We start from the raw sequence: 26,858 nt of genomic DNA, 5'->3' as shown, positions 1-26,858 counted from the left end.
AATGCTTAGCACAGTGCATGCACATGGGAAATGCCCAATACCCATCAGTTACTGTTACGGCCACCATTGTTGTTGACTGTGCCATCCCTGTACCACAATTCTGTTACATATTTTTTACTTCATATACATATACTTTCCTTCAGCCCAAACAGACTCACATGCAGTTAGACTAGAACGTACTTCTCTATACTTTCTCCCGAGGTGTTCCATTTTACATCATGATGTGATTAACCCTTCTCTGCAGAAGATCCAGCTAGGCCCAAGTTTGGGGCTGTGCTGAGGAAATAACAAAACCATCTAGGTCAGTGGCTCTCGACCCTAGCTGAAAATCAGGATTACCTGGAGAGCTAAAAACAAAACGGCAACAAAAATAAACAAATAAAACGAAACCAAGAAACAATGTCTGGGTCCGTCAACCAGAGATTCTGATTCAGTAGGGCCCAAGCATCAGTATATCTTAAGGCTCCCCAGGTGATTGTAATGTGCAGCTGAGAGCCATGGCTGAGAGTGGGAAAGATTAGCGCTTCCATCGCCTCTGGGAAAGAAGAAAGAAGCTCTTACTTTTCTAGAATCGCCACCACAGTGGAGGAGGGGAGAGGACTAAAGATTACAGTTGAATGATTCCACTTATAATGTGAACAAGGCATTCTTATTATGAACCTGGATAAATGACTCATCTTGTTAATCCTCTGATTAGTGTCTGGGTTTCTCATCTAGAGGTGTCTGATCTGATGAGAAGAGGAGTTATCAGAAATGCTCTAGGACATGGAAAAAGCTAGTCTGGAAATACCTGTGAGGGATTTCAAGTTGGCTTGTGGGTGTCTGTCCTGTGCCAGCCCTGTGCACACTCGCACACTTGCGGGCTGGTTGCTGATGTCAGGTGTACGCACTTTGATCCAGGGCAAGTGAAATGATCCCTGCTTTGGCATAAAATCTAGCTAATATCTAAATGCTAGAGATAGCTGGTGACAGCTGGGAGTGTGCTCAGACATAAAGTACAGGCATACCTCATTTGATTGCGCTTTGCAGACTTTGCTTTTCACAAACTGAAGGTTTGTGACAACCCTGAGTTGTCAGATGATGGTTAGCATTTTTTAGAAATAAAGTATTTTTAAATTAAAATATGTACTTTTTTTAAAGACAGAATGCTCTTGCACACTTAATAGACTGAAGAATAGTGTAAACATAAGTTTTATAGACATTACTGGAAAACCAAAAAATCCATGTGACTCACTTTATTGTGATATTTCCTTTATTGCAGTGGTCTGGAAGCAAACCCACAATATCTCTGAGGTATGCCTGTACATCTAAAAAATGTAACTTTTTTCCCATTATTAAAGTGATACACAAAAGAAAATAGAGTGAGAAAACAGAAAAATAGCATGAACCCAGTAGAAACGAATAACAGACTTACATTGAGTTACGAGGTGCTAGACATGGTTTTAAGCTCTTCACCATATAAATTCATTTACCCCTCACTACAACTCTATGAGGGGTAACTCCACTTTACAGATGAGGAAAGAGGACCTGGAGCTGTTGTGTGACTTGTCCAAAGTGGCAGCTAGTAAAGGAAGAGCCAAGGTTTGGACTCATGCTGCATTTAACAGGGTAGGGTCAACCTCAGAGATATATATAGCTCATAAGGTAAGCTTTATCCAAGGATTCAATGCCACTTGCTAAAGTTTAAAAAGTTAATCTCAGTTGCCATTTATTCATCCATTTATTTCACAAATATTTACCAAAGGCATCTATGGGCAGCACACTGTTCCAGGCTTGATTATCAAGATACTGAAGAGTATACAGAGGCTACCTGTCCAGTCATTCCTATAGCATTGAACTCTCAAGTGTCTCAATATGTATAATCAATACAAGTATAGTAAGATTCGAAATGCAATAACTATTCTCTGATTACAAAATCCAAAACCAATACTTCAAAACTTTCAAAATGTCACAGTCTTACTAGATGGAATGTTTGGCATGATCCTCCGTATTTTCATCAATTAATAAGTACACCTTGGACAATAATTTAAGTTGAACCTCATGGATTCCACTTTGTAGCAACACGTTTAATATAACAGTAGTGTCTTCAAGTCAGAAATTTGGTGTTTTTGGATGGATGGATGGATGGATGGATGGCTAGATGGAAGGATAGATGAGTGAATTAATAGCTAAGAATGCCTGGCAATGTTCTAGTTGCTTAAAAATTGCATCTTTAAAAATAATTCAGTGTTTTCCAGTTTGTTAAACAGTAACTATGACTCAGAAGAAAATTGTGATTTCTGTCCTTTCCATGGACTAAATATGTAACTTCAAGGAAGCCATTATGATGCCAGTTCCATCTGATTGTTGTGAGGATCAAATGAGCTAACTGAAATGAATTATGTAGCACCCTGTCTAATACATGTTAAACAGCATATTTTAAAGTGCCTTTAAAGTGAAATACTATATGCAGAAAAGCAAAAATTCAAATGATACAAAAAGCTATACAATGCAAAATACGTTTCTTTTTTTTTTTTTTTTTAATTTATTTATTTATTTATTTATTTATGGCTGTGTTGGGTCTTCGTTTCTGTGCGAGGGCTTTCTCCAGTTGTGGCAAGCGGGGGCCACTCCTCATCGCGGTGCGCGGGCCTCTCACCATCGCGGCCTCTCTTGTTGCGGAGCACAGGCTCCAGACGCGCAGGCTCAGCAATTGTGGCTCACGGGCCCAGTTGCTCCGTGGCATGTGGGATCCTCCCAGACCAGGGCTCGAACCCGTGTCTCCTGCATCGGCAGGCAGATTCTCAACCACTGCGCCACCAGGGAAGCCCCAAAATACGTTTCTTTTGGCCAAGTTTTCCCGCTATTATTACTACTATTATTAGAGATCTCCAAGCAAAAATAACATCTCCCTGTTGATTAAGAAGGGAGAGGTTTACAGACTAGGAGATAACATCCTTTGAGTCAGAACCAAGTGAAATAACACATGTATTCTGGTTAAATTCCAGCATGAGTGATTAACATTCTCCAACTTCAAATAATTTTTATTATTAGCCAACACTTGTCCATCCCCAATAATACACATGTTGCATACAGGCCACAGAATGAGGCAGCCTCTCTTGGCATGGTCACAATCTGTGCATACTTTCCACTGAGGGTTTCCCTTTCTTTTTGATTGCTATTCCATAGCTTTTCAACTCCCACTACTTTCAACCCTGGGATGTTTGCCGACACTGAGTGCCAAGTAGCTCCAAAAAAACCAAAAAAATATAAGCACCTGTAGAATCCCAGGGAATGAAAGAGGTAAAGTACATTTTAAACATATTTATTAACGGTGTTAATGTTTGTGAAGAGATTTATATTTATTTCTTTTAACTTTGAGGCTGGGATTAATACACGTATTCCTCATTATTTCTCACAAAGTCTTGTTGATAAGCAGGAGGAAGAGGGCTATTCTGCAATTTTGTCTCCCAGTCTGTGGAAGTGGGATCCAGGACACAAGAACGACTCAGCCCTAAAGTGCAGTCCTGAGTCCCTCAAGAACTCAGGCCCTCCTGCCTTTTTCCCGCCTTCTTCCAGTAGAAGGAAGGGGTGGGGGGAGCGGGAAACAATTCAAACCCTCTTTGTAAGCGTGTGAATGAATTTCAAGAATGTTAAACACCTCAGTCTTCCAACCTAATTAGAACATGTAGAAAAGAGGCATTTTTAGGACATTTAAAACTTGCAGCATAATAACCCATCTGGAGAGCGCCACAGTGCGTCCCAGTGGTCGAGGCGCCCAGCAGGTCTTCGCGTGGGCTCCCGCAGCTCCGTGCGGCCCGGATCCCCGGCGGCGCGCGGGTGCGCAGCTAAGCAGCGGGTAGCCCCCGCGCGGGGGGGGGGGGGGGGCGGCCCCTGCCCATCACAGAGCCCGGAGCCAGTGTTGCTTTTCTCTGCGGGCGACTTCGAACTGCCTGGATTTTTAACCCGATAAACTGATAAAGGACTAACATGTCTGGAGTCTTCCAAAGACAGAAAGAAAATCACTTTCTTGTCGCAACAGTAAGATTTTGTTACGAAATGCAAAAGTAAAGGTTAAAGCCTGGGAGATAACCGGTCGCATATGGGGGGAGGGGGGAGGGGGGAGGAGGTGGTAAAAACTGTGGCTGTCGCGTCCCAACTATCTCGGTTCGAATCCCGGGTTTGCCATTTGAGAGCCTACTCTGTGCTAGGCGGTCGGAATACCGCGCTGAACAAGATTATCCAGGTTGTGGCTTTCTTGGGGGAACTATCATTAGCTCGGTTCCCTTGGTATGCTTCTAAACTCTGTTTCTTCACCTATAAGAATTGTTGTAAGGATCTGAGACATCCTGTATTAAGATGAGAACGATCAACGCGCCGTCTGACACACAGTAGGGGCTCAGTAAGCATTTGTACTTCTCTCAATTTGAGCTCACCTGGTGAGGGCAGCGCAGAGAGGAGACAGGTGCCACGGTTAAGAATGATTCTTTGAGCAGTTCTTTTAAACAAGCGCTGGACTCTAAGGATGCTTAGCTGCAGATAGGAGAGCTGGTAGGTGCCCTGGAAGCTAGGGTTCATAAGCTAGAACATTACGGGAAAGTGAGCCCCGCACCAGTGGACGCCAGCAGAGAACTCAGGAGGGACTTCTAGCTAGGGTTTCCCGCTCCGGGTCTCAAGAAGGCGTGATTAGCATTCGCCCCGCCCCCCATAGCTTCCCGGCCGGCGATTGGCCCACGCTCCTCGGCTGCCAGTTCCAGGCGGGGCCGGAGGGCGCCTGGGGAGAGGCTGAGCCTGCGGGGCAGTGGGCGGGGACGCGCGGAGAGCGTGGCGGGGCGGCCCACCAACCGAGCCCCAGCGCGAAGGGGCGGGGCCGGGGCGGAGCCTCCCGGCGGGCATTAGAAGCAGGTGAGCCAGGCTGGGCGGGAGAGGTCAGTCAGCCCGAGGCCGTGACTCTACTGCGGCCAGCGTCGCCGCCGCCGCCGCCGCGCGCAGTTCAATACCCGCCGGAGGTGGGCCAAAGGGTGCTAGAGCGCGGGGGAGGAGCGGAGCCCGGCGCGTCCCGGGAGAACCGCCACCGCCCCCAGGAGTCCGCTGGAGCGCGGATCCCCCTGCAGGGGAGGAGAAGAGCGGCGGGCGGGACGCGGCGGCGGGCGCGCACCATGCAGTCCTGTGAACAAACACTGGCAGCGATGGGGGAAAATAAGTGTCCCTGGACTTTGGACTAGATTACAGCCAGATATTCCAAAAGCATCGAGACACTGCTCTCTGCGGCCTCTGAAAACAAATGAGACCCATAACACCCTTGCATAAGCTTTTAAAACATGGATCAGTGTAGCAAAAGGAAAGCTGTTCCCCCCCCCCAACCTCAATATATTTTTCTCTTCCTCCTCTTCTGAGAAAGCCTATATAGTGATGAGCACACACTTTACTGTTAGAGAATTCTGTTTGCTTTTCTAATCTGTTGAACCATTCCCTCATTTATATATGAAAGCCTATGTATTGATGAATACACACGTACACACACCACGCATACATACTTTACTGTTAAAAATTCTGTTTGCTTTCCTAATCTATTTAACCATTCATTCAAGAAGAGTGTGAGGCCATTACTGGGGAAGGGGGTGACAGTGCATTGGCCAGCAGAATACCAGTGACCAGGACTGAGTGGGGACTAAATTTAAGAAGCTAAAATGGCAAAAACAATTAAAATTTGAGGATGTCTCCCTAGAAAAACAGCAAGTGTAGGGATTTGCGCTTCATTTATACCAAAGTTGGAAAAGTCAGATTTAAGCCCAGGTCAGTTTTTACATTATGGATATTAAGTAAACAAGTGTATAGTTTCTATAGTGTATTTAAGCACTTTGCTGGTGGAAAGAAGCCTGGTGTTATAGTTTTCATGGGCTTTCAGAAGCTATTCACGTTTATAAAAATGCACTGCTCTTACACACTCATCCTCTGAATCAAAATTTCAGTATATTCGACAAAACCTTGTACACAGAGCTACAGAACTTTTTGCACATCTAATTCCTCTACTTGTTCAGAAGCTTCTTAGAACCTTGAAATAGATCCCCTGCCTGAGGGCCAGTTCCTCTCTTGTTTTTCAAATGAGGAACTTTTCTGATCACCTTGACCTCTTCCCTCAGTTAACATGTCTTCCCAGAAAGTACATAGATTATTCTGCTGCCTTAGGTCATTGTGCCTAATTTGGGTTTTTCCTCTTCCTTTTTTTTTTTTTTTTGTGGAGGAGTGTAAAGATGATGCAGAATGTATCTAAAAGTTGTGGGATGATGTGGTTGAAGTGATTTAATTCTTCCTGTTAAAACAACTATTTTTCATTTTGGCAACATACCAAACCTAAAAAGAACAACCAATTTACTTTAAAAAAAAAGACAGTTAAGACAAAGGATACTAAGCCAAGGAGAGGCAATACAGGTAATGCATTTGGAGGTCTAGGTCCAGGCCAACTCTCAGAGCTGCCTCTGTTTTCAGCCTCTGTTCTCACCGCTGCTCTCCCCCTCCCTTCCCTCAAAGATGAAGCCCACCTGCTTCCCTCAAGTCTTACCTCAGCCACCCCTCCCGCTACCCAGGGCAGAGAAGCCCATCTATTTATGGTCGCCCCCTATTTCCATCTCATATGCTGTTTTCTTCTGATTTTTATTTTTATTAGGCAAACAATCCACACTCATGAAAACAATTATAAAATGGAAGGTTGTGGGGTGGTTTAGCAGCTTCTTCACAGCCAGCTCTGTGATTTTAGTGAGGATTTAAGGCCCAGTTTAGTTTCACATGTACAGCTTTTGGGCTGTCCCTTTCATGGTTCAATTGTAAGCAACGTCTCCCATCACAGATTAGGGGGTAAAGATTTAGAAGGAACTAATATGTGACCTCTCAGTAAATCAGTTGATAAGACTTAGGAAGTCATTTTAATTTCTATTATTAACCTCACACTTTGAAGTTGTCTAAATTGGCTGAAAATAAGTATTCTTGGTGCCTTCTTGGTTTATCCTTGCAAACCTTTGTCATGTTTTCTCGTAGTCATTTCCAGTGATAAGCCTGTGTGTGTGTTGTGTGTAATTGTGAGCAATGTACAAGCTTAAATAACGTGCTGACACCACTGTTTCCAAGTTGGTATTCATTAGGCCGTTTCCTCCTGGGCTAGGGCTGCACTAATCCTGACACCGGCTGCCAGGAGAAAACCTCATGGATCCCACACCGCACCTTAATAACAGCATCCGTGACCTGCAGTCTCAAGTACAGAATGGGAACCCCAGAGCTAGGAAATGTAGTTGTATATTTTAATGAACTGCTACCCCTGCTAAAGAGGCTTCTTTCACTTTTGTGCTCTACAGAAAGACCAAGGGGGGTAGGAGGGACAAAGCTTTGAATAACTGCTTTCTAACACCGAATGTGGCCAACAGGACAGAGAACATCACAAATCTAGGCAGGTGTGAGGTACAGTGGCTGAGGATTTCCTGCTCCCCCTGCATGCCCTTTCTTGCCTCCAAAGTCCAATCAAGTGATCCTGGGAAAGAAATACGCCTGGGTTGAAGAGGGTGGTTTTGAAAGAAAAAGCTACCAAGACATTAAAGCAGGGTGAATGAAGGGTAGGCAGGATGAAAGTAACTAAGTAACCTGGCTCAGAACTCTCAAAAGCTTCTAGCAGCTTGATGACAATTACAGGATTTATTTCAGTCTGTGGTACATCATTTGAAGACAATATTACTTCATGTTGTTACAAACTGTATGTATAGTGTGTATGTGTTGTGGGTGTGTATATAAATAATATATATTATATATACGAGAGATTTAGTGACTTTTGATACGGGTCTGGTGCAGGTGAATTTATTACTGAGCCAAGCGAGGCACATCCTGAGTCAGTAGTGCGAGTCCAGGGCATTCAGTGCTTTTTCTGATTTCCACGTGTGTATAGTGCCTGTCCCATGCGGTATTGTCAGTGTCATGTCAAATCCAGAACTCACAAAGCAGAGCCAGCGATATTTTCTTTGTAGACAATCAACTAGAATCTATAAAATTATTACTGGCAGATGATTATAATTCCAGATCCCTAACACTAGCAAAAGGAAACCCAGAGCACCTTGATAAGAAGTTTTCTGTTTTTGTTTTGTTCCTGGAAGTCAGTAGAATAGCAGTTGTATGTGGTTATATTAGTGTCAAGATACTTAATTTGCTGACCTTATTATTTCAGAAAAAAAAAAATTGTATGTATTATATTTGTGGGAAGTTAAAATAATGCTTTGAGATTTTTATCAAATATGGAGAGTAGTTATTTATGAAAAACAAAGAAATGTCTATTTTTGTTTCTTTGTTCCCAATTAATGTAGATAAATTTTAAAGTGCATTAAAGCAATGGTAAAGCAAATAAGATGCTGTACAAGTATTTTTCTCATGCTTTCATGGAGAGACACTGTTTTCTAAGAGTATCTGAAGGAGGTATGTGCATTCTAACTTCATGATCAGATTTCTCGGATGTACTTTGAAAATAAGTGGCAACGTTTTTATTGATAATAAAATCAAAGAAATTCCAATCACCAGAAGGAGAACTAATGAAAACATGTTTTACCTGAATGAATATACTTCATAGGTTTCTCCTGCTGATCCTGTGATTGTTTCACGATTCACTTGAAGAAATGAAGGAAAATACACATAAGAACAGAGACATTACCTGAGATTGTGTTCTATTTTATCAACCCTCCATCTATACTCTGTACTGAAGCAATTTGGATAGAAGTGCTGCTGTTGTTGTGTGTGTCTGGTTTGCAGTCAGAAACTCCCAAAACTTCATCATTCAGCAGTTAGATCCACAACTTTGTATTAAGGTCTAAATACAAGTCAGGGAACCCAGATAAGATAAGAGGATATATGGTTCTCCCTCTGTATTTGTGGGTAATTGGTTCCAGTCGTCTCCCTCCCCCCCGTGCCACCCCATACCAAAATCCATGGATGCTCAAGTCCCTTATATAAAACGGTGCAGTATTTACATATAACCTACGCACAATCCTCCCATCTTCCCCCGCACCCTCCTTTATACTTTAAGTCATGTCTAGATTACTTATAACACCAAGTACAAATCCTAAGTAAGTAGTTGTAAATATAATGCAAATGGTTGGTGGTGTGCAGCAAATTCAAGTTTTGCTTTCTGTAACTTTCTGAAATTTTTTTCCCTAAATATTTTCAGTCCATGGTTGGTTGAATCCACTGATGCAGAACCTGTGGATACGGAGGGCCAACTGTAAATTGATTTAGAGTTGGCACTTCCCTGACAATCTGGACAGATGCTTAGTAAACCTGAGATAATTAATTTTAGCATCAAAGTGAGTACCATGAGCATTATTAGATTGGTACATGTTAGGGCATTTGGGAGAACAGAAAATACAGCAGTTGAGCTGGATCCTGGTGCAAGAGCCACTGTGCCTTACCCGTACAGGTCTCTAGTTGGCACATCTTCCCAATGCTTTCTCATTGTTCATTCCCCCCAGTGGAAAAGGGGGGCACTGTTGGACTTAGGAAGTTGGAGAAATAGGTAATAATGCTTCTTTTAGTGATTTAGTTACAGAGCTCTTACGTGCAACAGAATGAGAGGAAGTAGAATGGTTCTGTGCATAGATTTGGGAGCTAGACTGATTAGGGATTCAACTCCCAGCTCCATCATTCATGGGCTGTTGATCCTGAACAAATTACTTAAGCTCTTAGTACTTCACTTGTGTACTGCATCTTAGTACTTTCTCATCTGTGAAAGGGGGATAATGATAGTACTTATATTTTAGGGTTGAGAGGATCTAAAAGATTCAATCAGGCTAAGGTAAGTAAAACAAGGAGGAAGCAGCCATTCAGGCATGGAATGGAAAGGGAATTGAAAGACTAGTTTTCAAATTTGTGTCTGCATAAGAATCATTTGGGGTTCCTATTAGAAATGTAGATTCCCAGGCTTCAGCTCCAGGAATTGAGATTAATTTGGGATCCAAGAATTAGGTCTTTTTGTTCTGTTTTAGTAAACTTTTAGAATTATTTTAGGTTTACAGAAAAGTTGCAAAGATATATCCATTTTGCCCTAATATTAACATATTATCATAGCACATTTGTTAAACTAAGAAGTCAACATTAACGCACTACTGTTAACTCCAGACTTCATTTGGATTTCACCAGATTTTCCACTGATGTTCTTTATCTGTTCTAGGATTCCACATTGCATTTAGAGAAGCTTCATTTCTTACAGGGACTTTCAGCCCATGAGAGGCAGGTGGTCTGGAGACCACATCTTGAGAAACACTAGGACATGTCAAGGGCTGAGGAAGGTCAAATTGCCCCATCCTCACCACCATCCTGGTGGTGGGGGTGTTGGATATAGAAATTTGATTTGAAGAGTTGGGATGGAATCCTCTCCCTTAGATGAGAGGGGTTACCTTAAGAAGTGAGGCATCTATTCCTAATGCCAGATGAAAGAAATGAGTTTTGGAGTTTGGAAGGCGGGGTTGCTGCCTAGCCTGAGGAGATACATCTAGGGTTGTGGGCAGATCAGGGGAGTGAGTGCAGCAAATTGGGAACAACTACTTTGTGGGAACACAGGAGGGCTCAAGTAGTTGATTAAAGGGGATTACAAGGGGCCAGTTAGCCCGTGAGCCATATAAATCCTGTATTTCCTGGAACCTGGTGATAGTGTTTTAGAAATGGCTCATAGTAGTAACCAACATCAAGCACTGCCACATTGGACACGAGCAGAGAGTCAAAGGGTGAAGCTGAGATGACCTTGTTGAGAGAGGGCAGTGGGAGGTGGACAAAACACTGATGCCCTGCGTTTGGAAGAGTCGGTTCCCACAGTGAGGCGATAAAGGGCCACCATCTGGGGAGCTAGAAGTAAAGGTCAGTAGAATTGAGAACGGTAGGATGAAGGAATAGATGTTGTAAGAAAAAGCTAGCAGAGTAATTTGAGGTCTTGAAGTAGAGATCGACATATTCTTGAGGACCTTAGGTTCTGAGGCTGTCACTGACTTTCTCTAATCACATTCAAATTATTTAGCTGCCCTCACAGCAGTTAAGTAGTAATCACCTAACCTGTTCCTTTTTTTTTTTTTTTTTTTAAAGAACATTAACCTCTTTTCATTTTACTCTGGATTTCTCTTAATTTCTATACTACTTCACTTTCCTGGTTCTTTCTGCATGTTAGAGATCCTAAACCATAAACTGGTATTCATAACATTTCTTTCACATGAAGTACATGTTATCTCATCTGCCAAACCCATTTAAAATGGACTAGTGGAAATTGCCTCAGAAGCCAAACAGATTGCACCTGTGTACAAGGGACCGGGTGTCTCTGAAGGGCTCCTAGATCTTTTGTATTCTTGCTGGCACGGTGTCAGGCTGGCCAGGCTGGTGAGTGGCTAACAGTTAAGATTTTAGGTGATCTAATCCTTAACTTGATAGATGCTGGGTGTAATCTACAGATTCTGCATGGAAATTAGCACTTACCCCTGGGAGAGCCCCTACCAGCTGTCAAGTGCTTTACCAAATAGCTCTATACTCAAGAATGCGGCTTCTGGGTGAGGGAACAGTCGTAGTCATTTTACATGTGGTTAGAGAGAAGTCTTGGGTGATGAAAGATTTTAGCTAACCTACACGCTATAGGTAAACATTTCCAAAAACATTGCATAACCTGAATACAGAGTGAATTGTTTTCCAGTAAATACTGGCTTCAGCATTTTTCAAAAATCAAGGAATGGTATATTTTATAGAATGGGAAAACTAAGAAATGAAATTTGACCTGTTGTAAAACTAGGATTTAGTGCTGTTGAATTTCAATAATGGGCATACAGGGTACATTAGGAGTAAATGGGAAAGAATAGGGTCATGATGGAATCTGATACAGGGTGGAAAAAATTTCTCTTAACCAGAAACACTGGGCCCTAAGAAGTTGTCTTAGGGTCAACCACATGAATTTAACATACAAAAATGGCAATTTAATTTGGTTCAAACATACATTTCAAACTTTTGTCTATTCCTTGTAAAGAATAAAGTTCAGTTCACGGTATACCAGAGTTAAAATTGCACAGATGTCAGTATTCCAATAGAGAAAAATAATTTTTTTTAAAAAGCGAAAAAATAAAATTTGAGTTCAGGTAGTCAGATATTCTTTTATAGTCTTACTACTTTAGGGAACAAACCCTTCCTCGGTATAAAAATCTGGAAAAAAATGCCATAGTTGCCACCCTATTAATAACTAGTTTCCATGCCCCATATTTGTTGGAGAACCTACTTTGTGATGTTTAAATTTTTACCTTAAGTTGCCTCAATTTCCCATTTATTAAAATGGCTGTATTGCCTCTAGAATTAAAGCTGAAGGGGAAAAGCAATTTTTAGCGATTCCCCTTATTCTACCAACTTGTTCTTGAAGCTACAGTCATGCCCAATGTTCCTACCCCCAATTTTTTTTTTTAAACCTTCGACCACTCGAGATATGTCAGCATTTCTGCTTAGTAACTGGCATATTACTACGCGGTGCAAACTATTGATATAAACAGTGACTTGTGATAGATTTTTTTTCCCTTCTGTACTAAATCAGATCATTTCTCCTCATCAGCAACTTAACAAGAACAAAGTTAAAGATGTGACCTCAGGAAGGTAACTAAGGTGGATGAAATACTACGGCAATACTATCAGGACTGATGGAATATTGCTCAAGTGCAGTGGCTAGGGTCTAAAAGAAACTTTAGAGATCTGGTATATTTCCAACTGAATGTTAAGTGAAATAGCATGTTAAAGTCAAATTACGTGGCTTGTTTAAAAGTCACCCTCTTAACAGCAACCACAATTCTACTGCTTCCTGTTCTTCCATTTTCTTTCCTGTTCAATTGCTTGAAACCCTCAAACAACAAGTTCTGATTCTACAGTATTCCTGTAATTCCTTTCTCTGTGTATTTACCTACTTTTATCTTTCAATGTGCATTTCCATCTTGGCACCCTAACAAACAATTCAAAAATGCCATCTAATGCATTATGCCACTGAGCACTGTAGCCAGTGATTTTAAGTGTACTAGATTATCTTCAGGTTGAAAAGAGCGTAAGCTGAAGAAATAAATGTCTACATCTTAACTAAAGGCAGGGGTCAAAACAACTTATGAATGGTTAGTTTGAAAATGCTTTAAGGCCCGACTATCAGAGCTGACTGAAAACCTTTGAGTTAGGCAGAGTTGTAATGTTACGTGAATAGTGAGAAGTGTTACAAACACAGTAGCCATATATTTTAATTAAAATAGAGTTTATTAGCTCTTCTTTTAATATAAACATGAGGAAGAAAAACCACATAAGTTGTAGCATTCTTTTCAAAATAAAACTGCAATCAGTACTTGAATTTCCAAGCTCCAAACTCCATAAACAATATTTTTTGAGGTGGTAGATTGTAGTATTTTATATACCATAATTTATCATTTATGTCTCTGTCCCTTAAAAATGATGGAACCTGCAGCACTCAGTATAATGTGAAGCCTTGCTATAAAGAGAGAAAGTACTTCTGGCCCAGAAATGCTTTGTTTACAGGCAAAATTCCTAGGATTACATTTGAGAAGGTAGGAGGAGAAAGATTTCACATAGTTGAGAACACTTTTTTTTTTTTTTAATATTTCAAGTTTAGGTGACATCGTTACCAATCTCCAGAAAGACTGATTACTGGACCTCCCTGCCTTTTAAAGCCTGAGGTAAGGGTTCCTAAGGTTTATATGTTTCCTCTTAAATAGAACTTGAAGTGAGACACCTACAGCCAGGTTAACACACAGGATAGAAAAGCTGTTTCGTATCACTTACTCTCCTGTCCCTACTATTAGGGTCCAGTTCCTTTCAATTTATTACATGTGAATTAACACTGTTGTTCATAATTCCTTTACCAAATCTAGAAAAAAGAAACTTAGGTGATCAAGCAGGTAAGCAGCCCCGCCTTGCAAAGGACTATTTTAAAAAGAGGAGGGGAGGTATCCCCTCAAGTCTTAGTGCAATTTTAAGCTTTGATACTTGTAGAAGTATAAATGCCACAAACTTACAAAACATCATTTGAAAGTTTAATCGAATTTCTTCTAAACTCATTTAGTTTTGTAAATTTTAAACGTTAAGCGTTTATTGTTTTATTTTTTATTTTTTAAAATTTATGTATTTATTTATTTATGGCTGTGTTGGGTCTTCGTTTCTGTGCGAGGGCTTTCTCTAGTTGTGGCAAGTGGGGGGCCACTCTTCATCGCGGTGCGCGGGCCTCTCATTATCGCGGCCTCTCTTGTTGAGGAGCACAGGCTCCAGACGCGCAGGCTCAGTAATTGTGGCTCACGGGCCTTCCCAAGCCAGGGCTCGAACCTGTGTCCCCAACAAGAGAGCCTGCGACAGTGAGAGGCCCGCGCACCGCGATGAAGAGTGGCCCCCGCTTGCCACAACTAGAGAAAGCCCTCACACAGAAACGACCCAACACGCCATTAAATAAATTAATTAATTTAAAAAAATAAAAAATAAAAGCTTAATGTTTAAAATGTACAAAAGTAAATGAGTTTAGAAGAAATTCGATGAAAGTTTCAAGTGATGTTTTGCCAGTCTAGCATTTATACTTCTGCGACAGTGTTCTGGAGTATCCAAGCACACTATATTAAAGCTTAAAATTGTTGTAAGACTTTTGGGACACCTTCTATTTCATCACTGGCTTGTTAATTACTGGACCACCATGTTGGCTGGAATTATGAAAATATCCTTTAATACAAGTATATAACAAAGAGGAAAATCATCACAGAATCAGAAGCACCATTATAGTTAACAAGAAATGCAGCACGGACCCAATAGAAGGAAATAACCTACTTTCTCTGTTTATGATCGCAAACATGCTAATATGCTAATAAGTACTGCCTGCAAAGAATTTGGATGACATGTGTTATTCAGCAGCTTTTTGGTTTAAATTGATTGCCAATAATGACTAGCAGCTTCAATGATATAGTAGGGAGGAAGAACCCTGCAAAACCTAACGATGCTACGACAGTCTGTTCCGAAGTTTGGCTTTATGAGTTGTTAGGAGTCCCATGTTTTTTTTTTGTTTTTTTTTGGTTTTTTGTTTTTTTTGTTTTTTTTGTTTTTTGGTTTTTTTTTTGTTTTTTTTTCTTTTTTGTTTTTTTTTGTTTTTTTTTCTTTTTTTTTTTTTTGTTTTTTTTTTCTTTCTCTGTTTATGATTGCAAACATGCTAATATGCTAATAAGTACTGCCTGCAAAGAATTTGGATGACATGTGTTATTCAGCAGCTTTTTGGTTTAAATTGATTGCCAATAATGACTAGCAGCTTCAATGATATAGTAGGGAGGAAGAACCCTGCAAAACCTAACGATGCTACGACAGTCTGTTCCGAAGTTTGGCTTTATGAGTTGTTAGGAGTCCCATGTTTGTTTTTTGTGTTTTTTTTTGTTTTTTTTGTTTTTTTTTTTTTTTGTTTTTTTTTGGTTTGTTTTTTTTTTGTTTTTTTTGTTTTTTGTTTTTTTTTCTTTTTTTCTTTTTTTTTTTGGAGTCCCATTTTTTGATGGTAATACTGCACTGATTCTAAAGGAATATGCAGCATTATGGGACAGTGAGGCAAGAAAAACACAGAAGTTATATAGTTAGTGTCTTTAAAGTCTAAAAATTTAAGCTATTAATTAAAAAACCTCACATAGTTCACAGCTATCAGATATCTGTGCGTGGATTGGGAGCAGATATCTGTGCATGGATTGGGAGCTTTTAGCTTTGGAGTGGTTTTTGTAACTCTGTTTATAATAAAAAGGACAGAAGAGCGTGTTACATTGACGAGGTCCCGTTCTTTCCTATGAGCATAATCTTCGCTTGTCCATGAGTCTCTTGAATTCAATGTCTTTCTTTAAGGTGAAAATACTAACTTTGCTGGTTTCTGAGCAGGAGAGGTGATATTTCTCCAGTCCTTGTTTCGAGGGGTTTATGATGTTACAACCCCTCACTTCTCCCTTAAGAGAGGATGGCATTGGAGCGCCGAATACCAATGAAATGATCAGCGCTGAAAGACCTTCTCATAGCAGCTCTACACACGTCTTTGTATTCGTCGTCACACAATCTGGAAATGGCCTAGGAAAGCCAATCAGGTAGAACATAGGTATAATTAGGGGGAAAAAAAAAATGTTCGGACCTTAAAAAAACAAAAAAAGCATCATTGATAAGCCACACATCTACATTCGTTTAGATAGTTCATAGTTACAGCTACTTTGGATAGCTGATATCTACACTAACTGACAATTCCCTAAGGTAATAACCTTTAAGGGCTATGATTAGATTGCTGGGGCAAGGGGTAACTTGCCCTAATAACTTAGAGTTACTTAAAAATTGGGTTCCTAATGATAGGCTCCTAATAGCAATATCATCTGTTACCTACACACGTGATCCTTAAACGTAATGGACATACACTTGGGCAAAATCAGTGTTTACTCAGCTATTCAACTTCTATTCAGTTTTCATTAGTTATTACATACTCTAAGAAAATTTTAATCAGGTAGGTATGTGCTGAAGGTAGGAGAGGTCTAATGACAAGCGCTGAAAGGTGCTATTTCACTTGCACATAAATTATGGTAGAAAAACATCTTATTCTAAAGTACCACCAAGGTACCACAGAAAGTATCAATTTTAAATGTGTTCATTTCAGTTGTGAATTTTGCTGTATACCTACCAAAAATCATAAGCCATAAGTATTACTTTGTTCCATGTACGTTACCATTTATATTAAAAACTCATGTACTTTCTACAGCCAGTATCTGAATCCACATTATACCTTCCAAGTATAGGTCTCTCAGGTTAGCCACGGATGCTTTGTCTAATAAACTCATGGGACTGAACTGTGATACACACACACACACACACACACACACACACACACACACGAACTGCAAGCTGAATAAAAAACAGTTAAGAGGGAATTCCCTGGTGGCGCAGTGGTTAAGAATCCGCCTGCCAATGCAGGGGACACGGGTTTGAGCCCTGGTCCGGGAAGATCCCACATGCCGAGGAGCAACTAAGCCCGTGCGCCACAACTACTGACCCTGTGCTCTAGAGCCCGTGCTCTGCAACAAGGGCAGCCACTGCAATGAGAAGCCTGCGCACCGCAATGAAGAGCAGCCCCCGCCCGCCGCAGCTAGAGAAAGCCCGCGTGCAGCAGCGAAGACCCAATGCAGCCATAAATAAATAAATACATTTATTTATTTATTAAAAATATCAATACAGTAGAAATAGTCCAAAACATCAATTATAAAAAAAAAAAAAAAGACAGTTAAGAGTGGTAAGTAGATTATGTAGGTACGTATGATTAGGGATACAATTTTAAGAAATTATTCATGTATGGTTATATGTAAGTGTAGAGGTTCAAATGGAAAACCATTAAGAACAGATTAACTATGATTTAAAGTATTCTGAATTATGGTTACAGAAGAGACAATTTTTTTTTTTTATAATGTGGGATCCCTGTATAAACCATAAAAGACACAGGAAATATGATGCCAACGGGTCAATAAGCTCTTCAAACTGTTAACAGCTTTCCATTTTCCTAATCACTGCTTAATATAATTTAGCTACAGATGTGGCTTCGGTGGCTGACAGAAAACCCCAGTTAGTGATTTCACAGCCTTACCTCTAAGTTCTGTGCTCTTTCTTTGCTAAGAGGAGCGAATAGAACATTCAGGTTGTTGTCATGTGCTAAGGAGCGAAGGTCAAAGTAGTATTTGGCATACACACTGAAAAGAACATTAATATTAAACTGAAGTAGCTCCAGGAAGTGCCTTTCCATCTCATTCCTGGGGGAGGAGGAGAAGACAAAACCAACACAGGACAATTTTAGTCAACTGGGCTATCTTCAAAAATACCATTCTGAGCTACTAGGATGGCTCTAAATACTGTTTTGAAACAAATAATGGCTACCCAGCTGGATTAATACCCTAATGTTCAAACAAGGTACAGCCATTTGTGGTCCTTTCTGCGTCCCAGCACTTTGAGTCTGGGACAAGGGGGAAGAGGTTATGGCCCTCTGATGCACTCATGCTGCTGACTCAGGGGCTCATTCTTCAGAGTTCCATTAGTGCAGCTGTACGATTCATGCTCCACACTCACTCACAAGGCCCCGCTATAGTGATCAGATGAAAGGAATGATGTATGCTGTTTATTAGCTCTGAAGAACTTGCAGACATTTTCACAGGGCTGATGACAGGAAGGGGCTTACTGAAGTAGAGACGAGCCAACAAAAGGAGTGGGCACATCACCACGGCAACAAATGGATCCATCCAGAGCCACTGCTATTATCTCTGAGGGGGGAAAACTCTTGAGGCAACAAGGATTCATCTCAAGTAAATAAATAAATAAGCTACATTCGATGGGAAAGGGAATCCCCCCACCCCCACCCCGTGCATGGGGCTGTGTCAAAGGGCATAATGCAAGTTTCTGTTCACCTTAAAACCTTACTAGGGTGAGTTGTCGTCACCATGACAGGACAGGATGCACTTTTTAAGCTTAGGAAGGCAGTAAGATTATGTCTCAGCTAGACTAAACCCACTTTACGATACGACCTCTGATAGAGCAGTTGTTTCCCCCGGTGTTAGGAGAGCAGCCCAGAATGTTCAGACCTACCGCCCCTTGCCAGGACAGACTGCACACGCCCACAGAGGGCGAATTCAATGAAGTGGGAAGGTAGAGTGCTGGGAGCAGGCTTCTGCTATATGACCACATCCAGCCATTTGCTTGCCAAATGTTTAAGTAAATATAAAGTTAGAGTAAATCTTACCACTTTTCACAGCAATCACTTTAGAGAGTTGATTATATAAAAATGATAAATACCCAAACAAACATGCAAGTGGCTTATTTTACAATACATTTGGTTTCTTGGTTTTAAAGTGTTAATATTTTATCCACTGGATAAATCAACAAATGCTCCATGTTCTCCTGTATGGAGAGCAGAGTATGAGCAGAAATGAGGTTTCTCATTTGTTGAACTTTAAACCTAACTGAACCTACTTCCAAAATTCATTTCCTGTTCATACGGCCAGAAGTCTATAGAAATGTAAATCAGATAATGTTTTGATAATCAGCTAATCAGGACTTAATTTACTACAGGAATAAATGCACTTCACTATCCCTTTTATATTTTCTCCACTAATACATTTTAATTGTGTGGAAATACAGTACTTCATAGGATTAACATGTCTATTAATAGAGCTTTAATCACTGAAGAAAAGCATTATGCCTACAGAATATGCATCTTCTGTGTTTTTTGCTGTTTTTAAATGGCTAGGTGACTGAAGAGCCTACCACTTACAGGTGCAGCAAACTGTCTGAACAGCAGCTGCTCAGTTTAACTTACTCTTTTGAAGGGAAATATATATTTAACAAGACACAGAGATGTTAGAAAGTTTTAAGGAAAAGCTGATAGACAGCAATTTTTCAATTCAGACTCAAAATGAGACCATTACAAATAGTAGTCAACAGCAGAGGGATGAAACAAATGTGTATTAAACACTTTGTTGTAATGCTTTCCAACTCCCAAAGATCATAAACAAAAGCAGCCTATTATAAACATAACTCCTGGTGATTCTCCGTTCTACACAGAAAAGCGTTGTTTAGAATTAGTTTCTTCATAGCTGGACAGTGCCGCCAATGCTCCTGGGCTCAATGTCTATGAACACCCACACGTTTCCCTGCATGTTCTTGGATGTTGTACCTGGAACCAGAGCCCCAGTCAGCTCAGTTGCAGATTCTGAGAAAATTTCAGCTGCCATCATGGCAGGGATGGTGTTCACGATTACAAATTTTCCTTCCTTCAAGGGACCAGTTTAAAGACTGATGATAGTGTTGGTCAACGTCACTTTAGTTTCTGCAACTTCCAAAAGTACTTCTATTCATTTCAAATTCCTTATCTGCTGTTACACTGTTTGCTAAGATTGCTACCAGCAATATCACCATGACCACCTGGTTTACATGATCACCAAAGTGGGCATTTTCACCAAAAGCCACTTTGACAGCTACTGACAGTCACTGGTCCCTTCTCTTAGTCACAACTTTCCTCGCTTCAGCTGTAAATATGCACTTTGGTAATTGTGAATTATCTAGAGTAAGGGGCAAAGGTAACAAAAACAAACTCTTGCCCCTGCCTGCCATCTTGATCGGCCTCTGCTGTCCAATATAATCAAGAGGTGTCCTTTCCCATTTTCCTGAATGCCACCCACAAAGACAGGTTCACTGTCAAGCGGGCACTTCGAGAGTCTGCTGGAATTACCTCTCTGGCTCATCCTGCTTCCCACCCTTGGGGCCCTTCACCAGAGCCAGATTGGAAGCCTGGCGTTTCATGCCAATGTGAGCGTGCCATCTGTGAGGAGAACCTGCCTAGTTAACTCAAAGGCCCCACAAAGTGCCGCTGTGTTTGCTGAGTGCCCTGGGTGAGGCCCCAGGGATGCTTCCCGGACTACCTGAGAGGTAGGTGTTTCCTAACTCAGCAGACTTTAGGGGAGGAGACAGGAACACAGGGATCTGAAACCTTTATATGTGGCTACCTGTACATCATAGTTTCTGTAACAACAGAACCTCAGATAAAAAGGAGAAAAAGACCAGCAAAAGCAAATACACAATGTGTGACTCAGGTTGAAATTATAACCTGTCAGTAGTCTAGAGGCCCTAAGACCTTAACAGTGGCCACTTGCTTCAAAGACCAGGCATGTGCCCCTTAAAAATGGACTGGACCTGGTAGACAGCTTTAAGAAAGCTGTCAAGTTACTGACTGTACCGTGTTGTTCTGGTAGTGAGCTTGTAAAATGTTTGGCAAAAACCACCAGAAAAATAATTTCAATTTATCAAGCAGAATATTACAACAATAACACATCAAGACCTACCAATTAATGAGGGGAAATACAAATTGTTATACTACAGCTAGATAGAAAGAAGTCTGTAATTTGATGTCTATTTCAGCTCTCTGCACAAGGTAACCTTTCTTAAAATGTAACATTTCTTAAAAATGTAAACTTTATGAGAGCAAATGAGGTATTGGAAAGTGGTTAGAAAGTTCACGGTAACCTTACAAACTCACATGTCCTCAACTGTAATGTCCTTGAGGATCTGGCAGTCGTCCACATTCCATACAGCCTGATCGTCCCAAACCTTGGAGGCAAGAAGAATGGCTCCCAAAACAATTCTTTTCCAGTTAGTGGGGCAAATGTCGATCTCAGCATAAGTTAAAAGCCTTTCTAAGTAAACCTGCAAAAGTAGAGCACTGATCTTTGATTTTAGTTCAGTTTAAGTGCTGGGATAAGAATTGTTAGGAATGACAGATTTCATCTCTTTTTGACACCCCTTTTGTTCCTAGGTTCTACAAAGACTTTGCTCAGCCAAGCCAAGGCCAGAGGCCAGGTCACGGTTGTAAGTCAGATATTTCTGTTAGTCTGATATTTCTACTCTGCCCGTGTGAATTTCCAACCCAATTTTGGTCACAGGAATGAAAGGACATCTCAGCAAAGGGCATTCTAAAGACACGCATTGTATTATTACCTTCCCACTTGTCAAGGGCAGCACATACAGCCCAGTGTCGACTTCAACTGTTCAGTAAATGCTTGAGTGCCTATCACGTGCAATGTTAACTACAAGACTGGTGGTGGTTGCATGGCGATTTTACATAACGCTTGAGTGTGTAAAATTCTGGTAAGACTGAGCACATCTTTACCTTCTCTTCAGAGTCACCAGTCCTTTTGCGGCATGAACTTGAAGATAAAAACTGGTGGTCAAGAGAGCCTCCCAGTGGCTGCTGCGTGGCACAGCGGGACAGGCAGTACAGAGGGGCTTTGCAGCTGTCAAGTATTCCCATATTTTGGTGCCTTTTTCAGGAACACACATGCATACAAAGGGTAGTCCTTTTCATATCCCCAATTTTTCACATCTCCATTATCATTTCATTATTCGTTTCTGTCTTACATAATCTGCAGCTTAGTCAATTCTTTTGGTTTTAAGGTGGGAAGACCTGCCTGTGTCTGTATCCCTGGGGCTCCTCTAAACCTGCCGGTTTGTGAGATGATTTCATGGTTTCTTTTACATGTATCAAATGTCTACCCTACAAAGAACTGGATGGAGTTAACAGCTGAGCAAAGATTAGAGAGGAAAGCTGTGATTTGTTGTTACCTCTGTAGAAGAGTGTATATGCCATTTGACAAAAAGAAAAATGTCCAGTTTTAAAGAGCCTGTTTACTCTCTGAAGGGTTATCAGATTGACAGCTCAGATTCGCCCATGCCCTCCAAACTCTACTGTGTTTTCAAACACGGGTATTGAGATTATATGTTCTTAGTGAAATTCGGCTCCCATTCCCCAAAGAACTCAGCACTCTCTAGTACCCTAAGAACGACTCTCCCCGCAAGGTTCAACTCTCTACTTTATGGGACTAATCAGAGGCACTGAAACGACACTGGCAATCTCTCAACTTCCTCTCACCTTTGTACTGGCAAACTTGGTACACGTGCCGCTATTCATTTATCCCGCTTGCCCTCCTGTCTCGGAGGAAGCGAGATTTCTTTCTTTTCACTGAAGCTCACTCTCCTGTGAGTGAAGTTGATCCCACCTCACTTCTGCAGAGCACTGTGCCCACAGTTAGTCTCTTTTGGAACAACTTCTCCCTCTCTGTCAGAGGCTTCCTCCAGTGTGAATGCTTCCATGTCCCCAGCCTGTCCCCCACTGCCCCTCGACGGCGTCCTCAGGGCTGAGGCCAGCTCCTCATCTCCCATCCTCTCCTTAACCCACTTCAGTCAGCCTCCTGCTGCTACCACTCTACAGAGACTACTCTTGCCGTGGTCACCGGTGCCTTCACACAAACCACCCAGAGCTCTTCGTCCCAGAGCCCCACTCCCCAGGCCTTCCCTCATAAATGAAAGAGCACTGCCACACGCCCAGTCGCTGAGACCAAACACCTGCACTTGAGTGTATCCTGCTCCAATCTGTCAGAACTTCTTGTTATCTCTACCTTCACTGGTACCCTGACCGCTTTTCTGTCTGTCACTTCTGACTTGTATCGCTGCCACTGCCTAACTTCTCTGCCTCCCAACAGACTACAGTCTGTTCTCCCCAAAGCAGCCAGGAGAGCCTCTTAAATTAAGACTACTTTATGCGCCTGCTCCAGATCTGCCAGAGGTTTCCCATCAAACAAATACCTTCTTCCCGTGGCCTGCAAGTTACGAGGCCCTGTGCGGTACGGCCTTGTCCTTCCGTGACCTCATCACCTATGCTCTTTCCCTCATTCCCCGCTCGGATCACAATGGCCACCTTGCTTTTCCTTGAACACACAGAACAAGTTCCTGTCTCAGAGCCTTGCACTTGTCCCCTCTGCCCGTAATGCCAGCGTACCTGATCTTCCTCAGTTCAGCCAGGTCCTGGGTTCAAACATTACCTCTTTAAAGAGGCTCTTCCTGAGCTTTCTAGTAAGCCCCTCTAATCACTTTATCCCTTTACCTTGCTTTCTCTTCATGGTTTTTACCACTACTTGAAATAGTCATCTTTTAAAAAACACTCATTAAAAAAAAACACTTATACTTTGCTATACACCTGAAACTAACACGACACTGTAAATCAACTGTACTCCGATAAAAAAAAAAAAAAAAAAAAAATTTACGTCTTCCACACTTGCTCCATAAAGGCAAGAACTTTATTTATCCAACTTGTTCTCTCCTCCACCCCCCACATGTAGAAAAGTGACACAGAGTAGGTATTCAGTGACATGGTATTTATGACATGAGCAACTTCTTGGTAGCATTTAGCGTTTGGACCATACTCTCCTTCTTGAACCTCTCCTGGTGTCTCTTAGGGTTCTCTGCTGGGTTTCCTACCACTGTAGCCACTCCTCTGGGGATCTGTCCCTTAAGTGCTGACAGTCCCTACAGATCTATCTTCTACCCACTTTTTATTTTACATACTTTCTCTGCATTTGAACAGCTACACTTAATTCCCTCCCTCTAGCTCAGATTCATGCTCCAATCCCACATATTCAAATGATTACTAGACACTGCCATTCTGCTGTCTCGCAGGTACATCAAGCTTAACTTGTCTACAAAGAAATGCCCCTCTTCCAACCCAAATACTCTCCTTCCTGCAGTTCCTAGCTCTCCGTATGCAAGCACCATTCCTGCCTCTCTCAAGCATGTGCTAAGCACTCCAAGTGGCCTGTAGCTCCAAGAAAAGGCCTGTGTCTGATCCAGTACCCGCTGAGGGGTCTCTTTTCAAAAGGACAAGCCTCCTGTCCTCAGTTCTGCCTTGACAGGCGCCGGCAGTGAGGGGCCTAAGTATCCCTTCCCCGCAGACCACGCAGCTGACTTTCCCCCTACAGGTTTGCTATAGGGAGGAGTAAAACAATCCCAGCTACCTCTCACTTGAATATGATTTATTATTCAAATGATAAAATCTTACCATAGGAATTAGGAATGGATGACAAAAAGGTCCTTACACAGCTGTAGCTTAGCAGGCTAACTAGAGTGAAGCCTTCTGAAGTCCTACTGGCACCCTAGTCCTGGGCAACTTCACATGCAGGCAATAAGAGGACAGCAGGGATGGTTAACACCATTATCCATTATCCACGGAACAGAGAACTGAGGGCAGTAGTTCTCAATCAGGACACACATCAGAACTGCCTAGGCAGTACAGTCTGGGACTCAGCTTCAAACTACCCGGAACCTGTTTCTGCCTGTGGACCAGAGCGTTCAGTTATTGCCCCGCCCTACCACCACAACATGCGTCGTCTGTGTGTGCGTGTGTGCACTGTGCGTGCATGTGTCCCCTCAGGTGTGGAAGGAGAAACCAGAAATCTCTCCTGCTGCCTTTAATAGCAATTGTTTTGTGATGAGAAAAGCAATGGCAACATTTTAAATCATAATGATTATTAAAGCTCAAATGTGTATACTTTACTTTCTTTTGATAGGTTTCTCTTAATAAAGTTCTAATGATCATTTCAGGAACCTACTTTCATTTGGGAAAAACAGGACCATACCATGTGTACAAGACAGAAATTTCTACAGATGCTTTATGAAAGAAAAAATATCTTACCAAAGTTACTACTGCACATTCAGCAGTTAGCTGTGCGGCACTAAAAAGAGTATGAACAAATCTGTAAATGAATTTGTGTGCAGGATCATGCTCGAAGTATTCCTCTGGAATCTTTTCTCGCTGAAAGGAGAAAAAATGCAATTTAAGTATCCATGGAAGAAAAATACTTAAAAGTACCCTTAAGATAGCAGTCTTCACACTTGGGCCCACGTGCCCCTTAAAATAATTTTGATTGGGTGACATGTCTTGTAGTCTTTTAAATATAAACAATGGGATCCTAAAATACCACAGTGATCCAGTACTCACCACCATTCATTAAAGAAAAATACAGGCACAACCGCAGAAAATTTATGTATTTCCACGTTCCTCCCCACAGAATTCTAACCAAATGTAAACTATTGGGTTGGCCAAAAAGTTCATTTGGTTTTAAGTAAAAATAAAAGACACAGTTTTCATTTTCACCAAGCATCTTATTGAACAATATATTCACTAACCAAACAAACTTTTTGGCCAACCCAATATTTTTAGGCTCAAAAGTCTTGCTGATCACCATATGTCATACTTTTCTGTAATCAACTTTGAAAACACATTTCCAGTGTCCTGTAACCATAAGGCTCTAAGAATGTGCTGTCCTGTACAGCAGTCGCCAGCCACGTGTGGCTACAGAGCACCCGAAGAAGTGAATTTTAAAACTTTGTCATTTTAATTCGTTTAAAATTTAAACAGTTTTCTAATTTTCTTCTTAGAGGCCTTATCATATTAGGTTTATTTACAAATATTTATATTGTTTGATGCTATGGAAAATCATCCTTTAAAAAGATACATTTTCTGTTACTTGGGTATGTTTACTTACCTGCTCACTATTCATACAAAGTGCAACTCGGTTCATATCCATCAACCCCTTATACAACACGCCTTCGGGAAAATGACTAGACACAACATGGCGTGGGGAAGAAGACTTAAAGGAAGATGAATTTGACTTCGAGCTGGAGGAAGTAATTTTCTTCTAGTAATTAATTTCAAAGCAAATCAGCATGAAATAAACACGACTGTATAAGAGAAAAATACCACTTCAATAAAACTGACACTTACTGTGAGTGGATGTAATCTCTCATCAAAAATATCCAAGGATCTATCTGCATCTCTATAAAATAAGAATGTGCATTTAAAAAATTAATTCAGGAGTTACTATCTTAGTAAAATATCTGCTAGGAGTAGAGAGAGGGGTAGAGGAAGCTTAACCTTCAACAAAGCAAACAGTTTTATAAATTCTTCTCCTGGATTCCACCCTTAGAAAGGTTTCCTGACCTCTTTTAACTCAGCACATCAAGTTCCGTGAAATCTTTTCTACAACAACCAGCCAGAGTTGCCTCTATAAGCACTGACCCTCCCTAACAGGCAATGCTAGTAAACCAATATATTTTCACTCCTCTAACCTCACACTGGAATATGCAAGAACATTTTATAAAGCAGTGGTGGTGGGCAATAAATTCTTCTCACTTCAATCAATGTGAGTATGAGATTCATGGTTTTTTCCCGTTTTTTTCTCTTTAGTTCTTTATATTCTTATTGTGTATTGCTTCTTGTCTCTTTTAAATAGTTTGAGTTAAAAATGTAATTGTCTTTTTATTTTAAAAGAAACCAGGCTTTTTAATTTAAAATTTCACCACACTAATACACTGCGCTCATTTGAACAGCGGTTCTCTAAATGTGGTCTGCAGGCCTCTGGGATTCTCCCCTATCCCCTCCTTCAGGAGGCCCAAGAGGTCAAAACTGCTTTTATAAGAATACTAAGACACTACCTGCCCTTCAC

At 41.2% G+C, this 26,858-nt stretch overlaps 2 protein-coding genes across 2 annotated transcripts in view; both read right to left on the bottom strand.

The window, feature by feature from the left end:
- Window positions 1-26,858, bottom strand: part of FLACC1 (flagellum associated containing coiled-coil domains 1) — a 91,875-nt gene that overhangs the window by 32,971 nt on the left and 32,046 nt on the right. The window lies entirely within an intron of this gene.
- LOC132369145 (cyclin-Y-like protein 1) lies at window positions 15,616-17,857 on the bottom strand. Its single transcript, XM_059928481.1, has 2 exons — window positions 17,627-17,857; window positions 15,616-16,077 (listed from the first exon to the last, which is right to left on the bottom strand). Exons 1-2 carry the CDS (start codon window positions 17,780-17,782, stop codon window positions 15,961-15,963), a joined length of 273 nt encoding a protein of 90 aa, XP_059784464.1. The 5' UTR covers window positions 17,783-17,857; the 3' UTR covers window positions 15,616-15,960.

The sequence above is a fragment of the Balaenoptera ricei genome, chromosome 7 (assembly GCF_028023285.1).
Source record: "Balaenoptera ricei isolate mBalRic1 chromosome 7, mBalRic1.hap2, whole genome shotgun sequence".
NCBI classification, from domain to species: domain Eukaryota; kingdom Metazoa; phylum Chordata; class Mammalia; order Artiodactyla; family Balaenopteridae; genus Balaenoptera; species Balaenoptera ricei.
This window is presented reverse-complemented; position numbering and strand designations above follow the sequence as displayed.